We start from the raw sequence: 15,000 nt of genomic DNA on the forward strand, positions 1-15,000 counted from the left end.
GACGCACGACAGCATGGAGTCTATTTGTTTAGAGTAGAAAGCTTTTTTCATCGTGGAATATACGCTTAGCTAAGTAGCTATTTTACACGTTCTCTAACTTGTAACTAACACCGGAGTTTCCCTCTTTCAGGGTTCAACAGAAACTCTCTTCACTTGGAATGACATGAACGAGGTACTGGAGTTTATTCACTTGTTTCAACAGAACTCTACTTGGCTTAGTTGTCGAGACCAAACTCTTGCATTCCCCGTGACTGTGCTAAAATTGAACGATAGATCTTGTTCGTCTTTTGGGACACCTTCCCATGGCTACTGTCTAGCAGCCGCAGCTAAATTTGGTATTGTAGCACCTTCTATTCCATGTCAATGTTTCTCTTGTTTAGGCCTTGTTTTTCGTTTGCGTAGCTAGCCAATCACATTGAACATTTCGAGAGCTGTTACTCGACCCTTTCCTGCGCGGCAAATTCCCCCATTTGAATAGACTTCCCGTCCGAATCAGCTTTCATTCCATGCTGGCTGGAGTCCAGCCGCAAGAATTTGTACAAATGTGGCTTAACAGATCTATTCAATTACCAAGATATCAGTATAATAAAACGCCCTACTAGCCTAGCCGTTTTTATGTTAATTCAAGTAACTTGCCCGTTTCTCCAGTAGCGACAAGACCAAAGGCGCTTTCCAGTGAGTCGAAAAAATTTTCGGAAATTTCAGTTGAAAGTCAAATTAAACGGTCGGTCATGGTTGGTCATGAGGTATATTTAGGACCGTTTTTAAAGATAGCCCACCTTAATCGGTCGGACGGAAATGACCTTTTCCATTTTACAAAATTGTGGTTCCCATTGTTTCGTGCTCACTCAATTATAACGTGAATCTTTCTGATTGGCCCGAAACTTATACTAACGCGTTGTGACATTGGTCGGGTTCTTGAGACCGGGAGGTACTGTTCCAATGGGCACGTTTAAGACGGGAAACTTTGTTGAATGGAAAACGCCTTCTGTATACAATCACTCCGCGGTGCTGATGGCTATGGCGTCGAAGGGGCAAGGCGATTCTTTCGCGAAGAAGTAAACATTCTGCAGCAATAGTTGCAAATTAATGCAAAGTGTTTTTGCTGACACCAGCGTTTCTGCTTTGTGTTAAGTATCCTTTCACGCATGCGCGTTTCTCAATTATTGGTTCTTCTCATTTTTAGCCCTCTGTTTTCCACGGCCCGGAAATTACAATGCACAAGGATGCATTGCATTATGGCGATTGGGAACATCGAGATGTTCACAACATTTACGGATTCTATTTGCACATGGCTACAGTCCAGGGACATTTAGACCGCTCGGGGGGTAGCGAGAGGCCTTTTGTTCTTTCAAGAGCATTTTTCGCTGGAACTCAAAGACACGGTGAGTTTTGCAAACTAAACAAAGAGCACCTTGAGCATCTGAAGGTCTTTATTTTTACTCTGCAGGAGACACCTGGTGGATACGTAACTTCATTCTTTTACCATTTTTCGACAATTGTGTTGAGAATACGACCTTTTGACATTACCGTCAAACCACAATGCAGAGCCTAGTTCATGTACTTTCTGTAGCTCAGTGGTATAGCATCCCAACTGGTGATTGGTAGGTCAGATGTTCGACTCCTGTTCATAGCACTCGGATTTGATTTCCGATCATGCCCGACTCACCGTTGATGAATACGTAACCTCTTCGTGTAGATTCGTGTAGAGTCGGGTAAGAGTAATCCTGAGAAGGAGTTGTTGGTGACATTGGGGACCTTTAGATCGGAGAACGAGGACGACTACGAGTACGTGTTTTCCGTACTGAGCGTGCGCATAAGGTTTGGAGGCCGACATTTTTCGAAGTGTGCATACTCCGATCTAAAGGTCCCTGATGACTGACGTTTCGACAACCTGACCGGCAGTCATCCTCGGAGTCATGTGATATGTGATGTGTCAGTGAATCGTATAAGAAGGAAAAGGGGCAAGGAAAAAATTGAGTCTCCTTCTTCGGTTCGCTGTGGGACAGCGTCGACCGTGACTGGTAATCTCGCATTAAGTGTCTGTCCCTTTCAAAAGACAATTCGCGTGCATTAATTCTTTGCCGTTGTCCCAATTATTATTTTTTGCTCCGATTTCTTTTTCAAGTGGCAATTTAGAGCCGATCTCAAATACTTCTGTCATTTGATCTATGACAGGTAAGTGAATGATTTTAATACCCGGCTGACATCACAAACCACCCGGCTACCGTTTAGGAAATATGTTCGAGTCAATATTAAAGAGGATTATTAAGCAGGATGAAAGGCACTTAAACCCCTGCCGGCAGGAATATGCAATTTCTGCCCTGTCGCCGATTTCAGTGATTTTATTTTGTTTCAGGTCCTATTTGGACGGGTGATAATATTGCGAACTGGGACCATCTCAAGGCCTCCCTTCCCATGGTCCTTACACTGAACCTCGTTGGGTTGCCGTTCTCGGGCGGTAAGTTAACGTTCATTTCTGCCTCCTCTTCGAAGTGAGTCCCATGTTTTACTTAGGCTCAGTCGCCTCCGTTGCCGTTACTTGGAACGTCACGCAATGCATTCTTTTGACTGATAACGGAGGGAACATTGCGGGACGAATCAGAATGTTGACTTGGTTTCCTCAATCAGATCTTGCATATGTGTTTTGTCATTGAAAGAAACTTCTTTTTTCGCGACTTTTTAGCCGACGTTGGTGGTTTCTTCAATAATCCTGACCCGGAGTTGTTGGTGAGGTGGTATCAGGTAAGTTTCTTTTCATTTGAAGAGTTTCTTTCCGAGTTTCGGAGAAAACGTGCAGGATACCCCTGCTTGTCCAGGTAGCTCAGTTTAGTTGAAAAAAATGTGATAAAGACTCGGAGCGAATCCTCAACTGTGGTCTTTACTGCCAGGGTAATTGGTGTCATTATTATTGATATGAACAGTTTTACTATAAATGCCGAAACATAAGTCTCATTTCCACCCACTCAGGCTGAAGTGAACTTAAATGTGGTCTGCGTAGCTTCTTGATGTCAACGCGGTGAAGATAAAAACAAATGTGGCAGGTTTTTACCATTGTTGATATCAGGAAACCGGTTAGCTCTGGTTGCACGTTAGAAGTTCTCAGTTTTCTCAGGAAGGAAGTACAATGCGATGCTTGCGAACTTGGGTGTTTTAAACTGGTGGAAGTGCGACGAATGTGATCCGGAGAGAGACTCGGTCAAGTGCCGGGAAGTGGAGATTTCGGTAAGGGAAGAGAAGGGTCGGCTCAGTCCATTTTCCCCTCGTGCCACTTTTTTCTTGAAATGCGACAAAAAGACTCGGTCGAATGAATGATGGCGATTGAAGATTTCAGTGAAACGAGAAAAAGGTCGGCTTTTGCCCTTCTTCGATCCTCGTCCACACTCCACTATTCCCGAACCTACCAGGCATTGCAGTCAGCGGAGAAAGGCTTCGAGAAAATTGAGACTGCAACCAGTCAGTGAAAACTCGGCAAAAGACGGCTTAATTTATTATTTCAAAGGATTATTTTATCCACCCTGTCTTTGTGAATTTGTCAGGCTGCAGCATTTATGCCATTTTACCGCGCACATGCACATTTGGACACGAAACGACGTGAGCCTTGGCTCTATGATGAGAATTACAAGAAGATCATAAGAGATGCCATTCGAATGAGATATGCCTTTCTACCATATTGGTATACCCTCTTCTATCACGCCTCCGTTACAGGGACACCAATCGTAAGGTGAGAATCGCCATTGTAGATTGATTGTGTTACACTAATATTTCAGAAGGGGATAGCAACAATTTAGGCAATTGTCTCTCAAAGACACCAGGGACGCGTTTCTCGAAAGTCCCGAAACTTTACGGGCCATTTTCGGGTGTCACAATTCCCTTTGTATCTCAAGAACGGAGAGGATTTAAGTCGTCAAACTTCACAGTTATTTTTCTTTTTGTTACCTTGAAATCGTGTTAAAAGACCGGCTTTCCAGATCAAGTGGTTGGTAGTTTCACAAATGGCTTTTTGGGCCCGAAAAGTTTTCGGGACTTTTGAGAAACGGGACCCTGAAAAGTTCGGGTGGTATCAACGGGATTCGAACCCATGACCTCTGCGGTGCGGTGCAATGCTCTGCCAACTGAGCTTCGTGTATGAAGCCACTCAGTTGGCAGCAGGTCAATTTTTTGGGATCATGTGTTTCCCTGAAAGGACTCGATAAATGAAACGAATTTATGTATTTCAAGTGCGGGTTATAGACGAAAGGGAGAAGTAATCAGCTGTCTTTAAGAGGCAATTGCTTATTTGTCCAGTCAAATGCGAGGATCACGTCGTCCTTTTGTCTTTAACCCGCACTTCAAATTTATACATTTATTTCACCTTTGTTTGGATCAAAAAGGCAGCGTAGGGATTCAAATTCAAGTTCAAATCTTTATTTTAACACGGTGAAAATTCATCAGGTTTTATGGAACAATATAAAATACAACTACCTAACAATATTTAATAAGAATAAGCGCGTATCCAAAAAGTCTTTTCAGTAAAAATACTATTCATGAAACAGACCTGTTTTCCATGAACGTCGTGTATCTAACTAAATTAACTGAAATGAAGGTTTAACAATTGCTTAAAACGATTTAGAGATTTCACTTGCCTGAGATTGCAGCGCAGACTGTTCCAGCGTTGAATAGCAAAGGCGATTGGCCCTGAGTCTGTTCGTTGACTTTCTTAGTAACCTTTTGCTAAGAGAGCATTTTCTCCCTGCGAAACATGTACTTCCGTGTACTTTGAAAAACCAACCATTTTGTAAACTAATTGTGAAAACCTTTTAACCCTTCTGCTTTGCTTCCAAGGCGATTGTCGAACGCACTTCAATAATGCGAGATTACCACTAGTTACGTTAGTATTTCGATTGTTCTTCAGGCCTTTGTGGGTTGAGTATCCAGAGGAGAAAAGTACTTTTTCGATGGAAGACCAGTTTCTTCTTGGTATGTTTCTAATCCTTGACTCGTATAACGTACGTCAAAGAAAGGTGACTTTGAAGTGCCTTTGTTTTGAATCTGTTTTTAGGGAAGGATCTTCTTGTGAAACCAGTGACTAATCAAGGACAAAACTCTATTGATGTTTATCTGCCAGGAATTGGCGAGGTAAGATCACAGTAATAGTATTTTGTATAATATAATAGAGATTTTCTACAGTGTGAAAAGAGGTCCTAATTTACGAGGGTAGCACTTGACAGTGGACTAGAGGTACTGATACGCTTGTGGCCCTCTCTTACCTCCCTTCCTCCGTCAATGCTCCGTTTTATGGATATTCAAACCTACAGCTACACGGATCAGAGAAAAGTCGATACGACGTCGATGGAATGAGACGGGGATCGAACTGGTGCCATCCAGCTCAGAAGGCTGCGCACTTAACGACTGAGCTATTCTATGGAGTGCCCTGCAGCCGCTTCATAGAGTAGGGAAATTGGCAATCGTTTGCATGACCTCCCCCTCCCTGCCCCCAAATAAATTGGCCGAGAATGTGACGAAAGATTTTGAGCCAGTTAGTAAGTGTAGCAATGCAAGAGATAGTAAAATCTAGTTGGACAAACACGTCCGAGTTTCCGTTAATCGGAATCTTAATCGTTGTTGAAAATGTACCAGGAAAGGAAAAAGGCACTACTTTAATTATTAATAAATTTGGGTGTTTCGTGGAAAATGCCTGATTCTGTCTTGTGGTGTCAAACCATGATCGCGATCTAATTTTAAATTTCAGTATTGGTACGATTTGGTCGACTTCAAGATTTACCGAGGAGAAAACACGATTTACGTCAGCACGCCTCTGGAGAGGGTGAGACAACCATTATCAACTCTGTGTTTCTATCTTTTGTAGCAATGCAACGTTGCAAAAATGTTGAGACACCTTGTGCAAAAAATGCGTTTACCGACTTCATAGGTATGACCAAGACGAAATTTAGTGCGGAAAAATTAATAGCCCCACCCCTCTCCCTTCTCGATTCTATGGTGTTTGTCTGAGATTTTTAGGTATCAACGTTGCAAAAGGTGTGAGGGGGGGTGGGGGGAATCGCGTTGTGAACAGTTTTCTTTTGTCGTTGTAAGATGTCTCAACTGCTGTTGCAACTGGTTGTAGCCTTTGATGGGTGAGGGAATCCATGTTTGCAGGCATGTTCTGATTGGCAAGCGACGAATAATCGGCTGTACCACTCTCTTGGATGCTTGGATGATGAGACCGAGAGAAATGTCTATACATGTGACTTGGATACTGCGGTTTAGTTTGCTTTCGTCCTTGATAAAGTTTATTTATCAAATTTTCTTTTCGTTCTGTTTGTTTTTCAGATTCCGTTGTTTCAGCGTGGTGGTAGCATCATTGCAACTAGGCAACGAATCCGTCGCTGCAGTGCCCTTATGCACAACGATCCCTACACACTTACTATGGCTTTGAGCTCTAATGTTAGTATTGGATAAGTAAACTAGTGCATGGCAGCTCGCTTTATGGCTATCGCTTGTCTTTAATCCTAAAATGAAGGATTGCATTCAGAGCAGAAACACTTCGTTCCTCGAAATAACGGAAATACTAAGTTCACCACACTACTGGGTTGACGATCAGATTTATGTTTGATGCTACTGTGGTTGGAAGAAATTTTAATTTAGCTTAAAAAGTTAAAGTGCAAAGACACAAGGTTTCGACGCTCCATTAGGGGTGATCCAAGGCTACCGCAAGAGCCCTTTCTATATTCTCACTGATTTGCCGAAAAGGAATGAGCTCATTAACAATTATTAGCGTCCTTTTACTTTAACAAGATGAAATTGAATTTTAGTTTAGGGTTATTAACTTAATTGTGTTGGAAAAACATAGGTTGGCTCCAACTGTTTCCTTTCCAATGAAAGCTTCCTTTCCATTTGGCCATTTACGTGGGCTTATTCTTCGACTTTCCAAGGATGGAAACACTGATTAGCCAACACTTGGCTTTCCCTCTGCCCTTATTCTGTATAATACGCAATAGTGTCCTTTACGGGGACATAACTGTTAAAATGTGTACTACCCCCTCCCCCGGCCCGCTTTTCTATCTTGCAAATACCTGACGTATGATTTGTAACTTCTCTATCGCTGGTTTGACCTTTTTCGCTTCACTTCATTTGTAGGCTGAAGCCGAGGGCGACCTTTATGTTGATGATGGCCACACATTGGATTACAAGAAAGGAGCGTACATCTATATGAAGTATACATTCCAGGGTGGGCGATTGATTGCAAAGTAAGACACCTCGTTAGACCTTGAACAAGCGGGTTTCGACTTGTATTTATGACTGCGACACTATAAATTTGACAGGAGCAGAGATGGCGCAGTGGTGAAAACACTCGCCTCCCACCAATGTCGGTGTCAAATGTGGGTTGAGTTTGTTCGTTCTCACCCTGCTAGCAGGGCCTTTCTTTTGCTTGCTCGATTTTGGCGTTCTCCAGAAAGATTCTGCACGAATCGAGTAAGAACTTTATTAAGCATGCGCTGCATGTTGCCAGGATACCGTTTCGAACCCAGGCCTAAGTGCTTGGCTTCAAGCAGATCTCACCGCCTGATTTTTGCATGGTATAGCGGGCTCAATTATCGGTTTTATCCCTAAAGGGACGCTTGCACTGGATAAACCAGTTTGACGAGAGAAACAAAGATTGACTAGTCCTGAAGTTCGAGCTGCGGAGGCTTCAAAGAGTTGACGCGATTCAGGTAGTCTCCTTTTCTCCGCCTCAGTAAAGAAAAAGACAAAAGGAGGCTCTGCTTCCAGGGTGGTTGGTTCTCTACTCTGCTCAGAGACGTTTTTCTCCGGTTACTCCGGCTTTCCCCTCTCCTCAAAAAGCAACGGCAATGATTTTATATTTGATTTGTGCACGACCCCACAAGCTTGTCAGTTTGAAACATCATCTTTTGAAAAAGGTGTATTATTTCTTCTCGTAAACCGTTGTTGTTTGTTTGTTTATTTATTTATTTATTTATTTATTTGTGGTATTTTTGTAGGAAAGCGAATCCTAACGCGAACTACAAGACTGAAGCATGGATTGAACGCATAGTTATTCTTGGAATAAGCAACAGCCCCAAAGGAATCTTCCTGACTGCTGGTGGTAAGTAGATACTGTGACGAGATCGAGAACTCCACCAGAGGAAATAAGCTCGTTACATCGTTGTGATTCTTGTCTTATTCCAACTCGACGTGGCACTTGTAGACAGTGCACCAGCTGTGCATTATTCTGGCATAGACGGAGTTGGTGATGTCATTCTAGTAACGCCGGCTGTTCCTGTTTCCCTATGCATTTCTGGTCGTCGTTTAGCAGAGGACGTCGGGGAAATTAGACCCTTCTCCAAAATGGCGGCTGAAAATTCAAATAAGTTAAAATTAAAAACTGATCCCAGAAATAGAAAGAGCGCCTTTACTTTAATTAGTAACCCTGCAAAGTTTCAGCGTATCAGGTGTAATATCAGCTGAGAAAATGTATGTTGAAAAACGAAAAATTTACAGACGTTTGTATGGGTATACGCCATACCCCCAGTCATACAAACGTCTGTAAATTTGTCAAATGTCAACTTACATTTCCTCGTCTGATATAACACCTAGCTCGCTGAAACTTCGCAGTATTACTAACGTAAAAGTGCTCTTTCTATTTCTGGTATCAGTTTTTCATTCAGTTCAATTTTAACTCATTCAAATCCGTTGCCGCCATTTTGGAGAATTATCATGATGTAGAACGGAGGCAGAGTTTGATACTACTCTCGTTACAAGTATTTTGAATGTAGCTATAAGACCAATGTTTCCACACTCGTGCCTCGTTATCCAGGGCTCGAAATTAACTTTTTTGCTCAGGTGCCAGCTGGCGACTAATGGTAATGGTAATGGTAATGAATTTATATAGCGCATTTTCTATTATCATATTCAAATGCGCTTTACAAGCAAGGGATCTATGGGTGAGATCGGACATCAGCATATATAGGCGCCGCTGGCAGCCGCTATCAGTCCATTAGCGATCTCACCCAGCACATGAATGAATGAAATGAGCCCTGATCACAACACCGGGAGCTCCATGCCCTACTCTTTACGAATACTGTGTGGGTTCTTTTACGTCCCACTGGGTTGTGAACATTGAAGGGTTGTGAGACGGGGCCTACGGTTTATAGTCCTTACCCAAGAAGACGTGAAAGTCTTAAACATTTGCGGATGTAATTACAAAGGCAGCAATTTCTCCTCAGTTGTTTTTTAAGACCCTGAGTGTTGGTCCGGCCGTAGTCGAACTCACGACCTTCCGCATGGCAGCCCGATGCTCAACCAACTGAGCCACCGGTGCGCGGTGGAAAAAAATTGGTCACCAGATCATAAATTTTGGTCGGCAACTTGTTTAATGTATGGCTTACGTGAGAACAGAATTTTAAATGTTACTTTGCATGCAAGGAATAGGCCATTTCCGAGTTCATGTCTGCCTCCTCTTCAAAGCGAGTCTAAGTGCGAAGTTTTTCTTATGATAATTAGTTTGCTTTCATATGTAAAGTAGAACTAATTAGCATCACAAAAACTTCGCACTTAGACTCGCTTTGAAGAGGAGGCAGACGTGAACTCGAATTAGCAAAAAAAAAAAAAAAAGGTCGAGACAGACCTCTAAAGCCACTGTTGTTTGTGATGGTGTTCTTTAAGGTTATTTGAAATGTAGCGAAGCACAGTCCGTGTTTTCCATAGCAAGGCAAACATGGATCTTTTATCCTTGCTTTTCACGATATTCACGATTGCCGTGACGTGCGCAAATACAACTATCTTTGCGCAGATTGAACTGTCGGATTGTGACTTATCCACCGGACAATGTTATACCGGTGCAAGGATGGCGCAGTTGTGAGACTACTCTCCCCTCCCACCAATGTGGCCCGGGCTCGATTCCCAGACTCAGGGTGAACCACAGCTTATGTAAGACGCACTTCCAGAGCCTTGGTTATTGCTGGCTGATTTCTTTTGTGATTTCACTTTCGTCGATGTCGTTCATTTGTCAAGGCAAAGCAACCGTTTTCTAGTCTCGGGAAGCTAATGGCATAATTCGGCAATTGTTGATTTATTTTTGTTGCTCAATAGGGTAGCCCGTGCACCGCCACGGCTCTCTTCAAACATTAATTTAGAGAGCTTAAGCACGCGTCCGCGGCTCAAAAACGTCGCGTGCTACAATAGGCTACAATAGGGCCGTTTATACGACAAAAATAATCCTCGGCTCACAGCCGCGGGTTACATAAGATGCGAACTGGGCCATTTTATGCGAGTGCAGCTGACATAAGTCGCGAAATGCTCGTATACGTATAAATGGTTCGTGGCCAACTGGTCCAATCTTTTTCTTTGCGTGGTTCATTGCTCGTGCTCACCATTTTTCTCAGTCGAATGGACGGGAGCACAAAGGAAGTCTGGGCTAAAATGACAAAACAGGCGCATGCGCAGGAGCCCGCGGACAGCCCTTGAGTACATATACACGAAAAAACTTTCACGTCCAAAGTAAGGAGCGGCAAATTAGCACGTCCCAAAACCCTTGGGCCAGGGTAAGCCGCGACTTGAGCTAACTGCGGATGGAGTAAGCCGCGAACTTCCATTTTGTACTATTGAAACGAGGTGTTGGCGCCTTATGTAAGGCGGGGTTTATTGTCTCTTGTATAAACTGCCCTAATGTTGAACTGTGAGTCATCAGGTTAAGTTTCAATAACTGGGTGCAACAACATTTTGTAGCATTTGTATGAACGAGCGCCAACCGTTCAATTTACATTTCCTTCAGGTGGCGAGAGCAGACACCTCGAATTCAGACACGACGCCAGCACAAACACTATGACCATCAAGAAACCAGCGGTCAACATCGCTCAGGAATGGACCATTTCAATGCACGCTTAGGCTTGTTTTTGTTATAAAATTCACTTTTTTTAGAACATTAAAATCACGCTTTGGGATAAAGGGTCTTTTCACTATTATGAAGAAACGAGACGAGAGGAAGTCGTCTACAATGCTCTGTTGGCTTCGGCAAATTTTGTAACAACTGGTTTGAGCACAGAGGAATAAATAGATTTCTATGAACTCAGTTGTATAAGTGATATTTAAGGCAGTGCGTTTGATCAGAAAATCCAGATTTAGGTCACTTGGTCAATTGAGGCGGACCTAGACACAAATATCCGGATATTTTTTGAAATACTTAGATTTTGAGATATTTCGAAAATCTCGAGATATTTAGGAAAAAAATGTGATATTTAGGATTGTTTAGGAAAAATGGAGAAAGAGAGCAATTTTTAAAGTTAAAAGCCACTCACAGACACAAATTCAGACAATTTAACACATCCCCCATATGGGGTAAATCCAAGGACGTGTTGTATGCCTTACAAGGACACAGTTAAATTTCCTGTATTGCCTTATACTGGGTTAGGTTATTGCTGAAAAAATCGGGAATTTGCGGAAACATATTTAGGCGATTTCACGTGATATTTGTGTCTGCCTAGGCGATCTTATCTAGGATTCCGTAACATTGAGAATTTGTTCTCTTCCTTGGGTGGGAATTAAGTTTGTCACAAGGTTATCCCCATCAACGGATTGCTGATACCTATTCATACCACTGCCATAGTAACAGCGTGACAATTTCACTCTCCTGAGACAAATCAGTGAAACTTGCGTGACGATTCATTCTGCGGAAATATGGGTAACCTTCCCAGACAACTTCCCTGACACGGATCTTAATATCCGCGCTTAAATAAGTTCCTTTGATTCCGGAGACTTTACGATTTACATTCAGATTTCCCAATAGAGCCTAGCCTGATTCTGCCGGAGACTCTGATTTTTCCGGCTACTTGGCTTACATCGCCCTGAGTCTTTTAATTTTAGTCGAACACGAAATCCGAAAACCTGTTTTGCTTCATATTCTCTGAATTGATCGGTTCCCAACAAAAAACTATTGTACTTTAAGCACCGCACACTTGAAAACTATATAATCTTGTGTTACCTCTTCGTTTTCGTTGACAAAATTTGCATGCCCTTGTCACTTGACCTTAAATAACTGGCCGGGGTACAAAATATATCAATGAAATGGAAAGAGCGGGATGAAGTTGGTAAGAATGTCAATAACCGTCTATTTTGCACGCGACGTTTTTTTGGTGATTGACAAGGTCACGTGACATGGTGAACAGTCATGCAAAGGGCCTCTTGCACCATGTCGGGTAGGGAAGGGGGAGGGCGAGGGCATGTTGTGCTGAATAAACATCAGACCTTTTTCACGTGATGAGTTCCGAGTTGGAGAGGAACCCAGAAATTAAAAGTCGATCATGGGTCTAACAACTTGCTTTGCATTGCTGCTTCTAGTAACTTTTTCTCAAGGAAATTCTCCTCAGCCTGAACAGATTCATCTCTCAAGCACAGGTAGGGAATTGTCTGGACGATAGCTCGTCGCTTGATCCGATCGATAGGTGAGCGTCGGTTTTCTGATATAATGTTGCTCTTCTCTGCAGCCAGTATATCACGCTGATGGTTTTAACAGACGTTAATTTTTTTGCTTTTTCTGTTTAAGTCTAGACTAAATACGGCTTTAGAAAGGCACTGAAATGCAAATTTATCGATTGTCGCTGATTTGGAGTCCAAGAAATAAAATCGAACACAAATATAATACCATGTTTGTTTTCTGCGTGACAGCTGAATTCAGTGAAGTGTGACCGGGAACACTGTCGGCGGTTCAAGCACTCGCGCATAAATATTATTTTCTCTGCGTTATACCAGACATATTATCAAGATTAATATGCCATTTCAAAGCTAAAAGAAAGTGCATTTATTTCCAAGAAACGATTTTGAAGTCGAAAGACGACAAGCAGCGAAAAAAGTCACTCGTGTTTGACGGTTTTATAATTCGTGCAGAAAATAAACACAACCAGTGCATCCAGTTCCTAGCTAAGTGTGTTATCAACAAACGATGATGTGGTGGTCTCTAACATTTAATTATAAGTGACTCGCTAGAAATGAAATACGAAGATGGACTTCGATCCTTGGTAATAGTGAAACAGCTTGCGCTTCGATCACACCATACGTCGAATTTCTCATGAATTCACGTCTTAACGACCCTTCCCCTCATTGTAGATGCTGTATTGGTATTTTGACTGCTCTTCTTTTGCTTTCTTGAGGAGACTAAATCACTATTTGTCCGCTTCCAGCTCGATGGCCGCCACGACTCGACATAGTAACACAAGATCAAATCCCCTTCAAAGCAACAAAATTAAAGAAAAAAGGAGCAAAGAACAACAGCGAAAATATAGTGCATTTGTTTCTGAACGCCACAGGATATTTGGTTCACGAAAGTGACCACGGATGGCTTTGATAAGATATTCACTCCCCACACACTCCTTTGTGCCAACTTTTTCAAAAATTTTGGCAGGCTGTCACGCATGCGCCATCGGTGACTCTACGTTTTTGGTTCGTGGAGAGCTAACGGGATGGAGGCGGTCAGGCGTAAAGAATGGAAAATTTGTAATCGATTTCGGATAGTCTCAAGTGCGGCGGCGCATTCATGCATTCGTTAAATGGTCGTTTAGGCGGCAGGTGCATTCATGCATTCCTTAAATGGCCGTTAAGAATGCTCTTATTCGGCTGCCAATGAAAGACGTTCAATATAATGTATTACACTGCATTTGTAACCACTATAATTTGCTTGATAATTCGCTATATTACCTCCCTGATGCAGTATCTTACTTACTCCACGATCTTACTATAGGATACCTTTGATTAGCTTTTAGAAGTGCTCATGAATTCTGAATTCTTTCGGCCGATGCAACCTTGTTCCCAGGGTGTCTCTTCTCTGCCTCCTTCGTCAACGACAACAAGAGGAAGGGAACAGAGACCCTGGGAAAGAGGTTGCCGCCAATGTTCAATCTGTTCGTTTGCGACCAATTGTCTTTTTTCTTCAGGACTTTCACCTGCAATATATGAATGGTTTTCACGGTACGATTTGTCGTCCCGATGGCGTCGGAGCGCAAATCTTGCGTGTATTTTGACAGCCGATGAACGACCGATTCATGGGAATGAAAGTCGGTCCGATTCAAAAAATATGTTGCACTGCAACAGATTTTTTGAAGTCGGGCCAACACTCAGAGAGAAACCACGAAGTCAATCAAAGGGTAAGCGAGTGGGTAATGCGCACAAATACTGAAAAAATTAAAGCGTTCAAAATAGCGGATACTAAAAGGACAACGGGGAGATCTTTGGAGGAAAAATTACACGTTTTACACACGGTGCGACTTACCGGCCCGACAACACCGGCCGACAAATCGTACCTTGTAAACCAGCCTTTAGCCGATATGTTAACTTGCTGACCATAACAACGTGGGCTCTTTTAGCAAGCAGCCTGCAAAGTTCACGTTCAGTGCATTTCCAGCAAATAATTTTCAAAACTCTTCCGGGGGAGCATTTTTTGGCGTCTCCGGCACAACAAACTCAAGACACTCGCGCCTTTGGCGCGATCTCCAGCAAACATCTCACTCTTCGGAAACTTCAAGACCTGAGAGCTCTGAATTCGTCACGTGCACAAATAGCCCTGGACTATTCGAGACCCATCGTGGGCAGATTAAGTCTAAAACAATTCTTTTTCGTGGTTTAGAGTTTATGTTAGCAACGGTTCATAGGCAAGAGTCAGCTTTAACTGTTTGCTTGATGTTGGACTTGGAGTTTATGTAAGTCTTACTACAGCAAAACAGAGAAAACAAGATTTTCACACCTGTGGATTAGACACTTGATCACGTGCTTTCTTCCTCCTGGTGTGTTTGACCCATTACTTCTCTGACATATTTTGAAAATATTATGTAAAATCAAGTTACACCAGTGTGAGAAAAAAAGGAAAGTCAACGTGAATGATGGATTAATTCGCCAAAATCTTGGGTTTTAGTTGAGAAAGCACCAGAGACCTGTGACGTGACCGTCTCCTCAGAAATCTTCAGGCCCCAGTTGTTCAAAGGGTGGATTACGCTATCCACTGGATAAATCATTATCCGGTAGATAACTCTATTG

General features: G+C 42.6%; 2 protein-coding genes across 4 annotated transcripts in view; both read left to right on the top strand.

Moving 5' to 3' along the window:
- Positions 1-11,046, top strand: part of LOC137981215 (neutral alpha-glucosidase AB-like) — a 32,081-nt gene extending 21,035 nt beyond the window's left edge. For both annotated transcript variants that reach the window (XM_068828546.1, XM_068828545.1), the window contains exons 16-27: positions 131-172; positions 1,187-1,385; positions 2,360-2,461; positions 2,687-2,745; positions 3,540-3,724; positions 4,895-4,959; positions 5,042-5,118; positions 5,732-5,806; positions 6,313-6,426; positions 7,120-7,229; positions 7,983-8,086; positions 10,754-11,046. In XM_068828546.1, the coding sequence (XP_068684647.1) occupies positions 131-172; positions 1,187-1,385; positions 2,360-2,461; positions 2,687-2,745; positions 3,540-3,724; positions 4,895-4,959; positions 5,042-5,118; positions 5,732-5,806; positions 6,313-6,426; positions 7,120-7,229; positions 7,983-8,086; positions 10,754-10,866 (1,245 nt within the window). In that variant the 3' untranslated portion in view covers positions 10,867-11,046. The remainder of the gene's footprint in view (positions 1-130; positions 173-1,186; positions 1,386-2,359; positions 2,462-2,686; positions 2,746-3,539; positions 3,725-4,894; positions 4,960-5,041; positions 5,119-5,731; positions 5,807-6,312; positions 6,427-7,119; positions 7,230-7,982; positions 8,087-10,753) is intronic.
- Positions 11,047-12,175: 1,129 nt separating this feature from the next.
- The window catches only part of LOC137981216 (acid phosphatase type 7-like), a 26,140-nt gene continuing 23,315 nt past the window's right edge, over positions 12,176-15,000 (top strand). Inside the window, exon 1 of one of the 2 annotated variants that reach the window (XM_068828548.1) lies at positions 12,176-12,372. In XM_068828548.1, the coding sequence (XP_068684649.1) occupies positions 12,279-12,372 (94 nt within the window). In that variant the 5' untranslated portion in view covers positions 12,176-12,278. The remainder of the gene's footprint in view (positions 12,373-15,000) is intronic. The other variant, XM_068828547.1, reaches the window with a different exon arrangement.

The sequence above is a fragment of the Montipora foliosa genome, chromosome 12 (assembly GCF_036669935.1).
Source record: "Montipora foliosa isolate CH-2021 chromosome 12, ASM3666993v2, whole genome shotgun sequence".
Lineage (NCBI taxonomy): Eukaryota > Metazoa > Cnidaria > Anthozoa > Scleractinia > Acroporidae > Montipora > Montipora foliosa.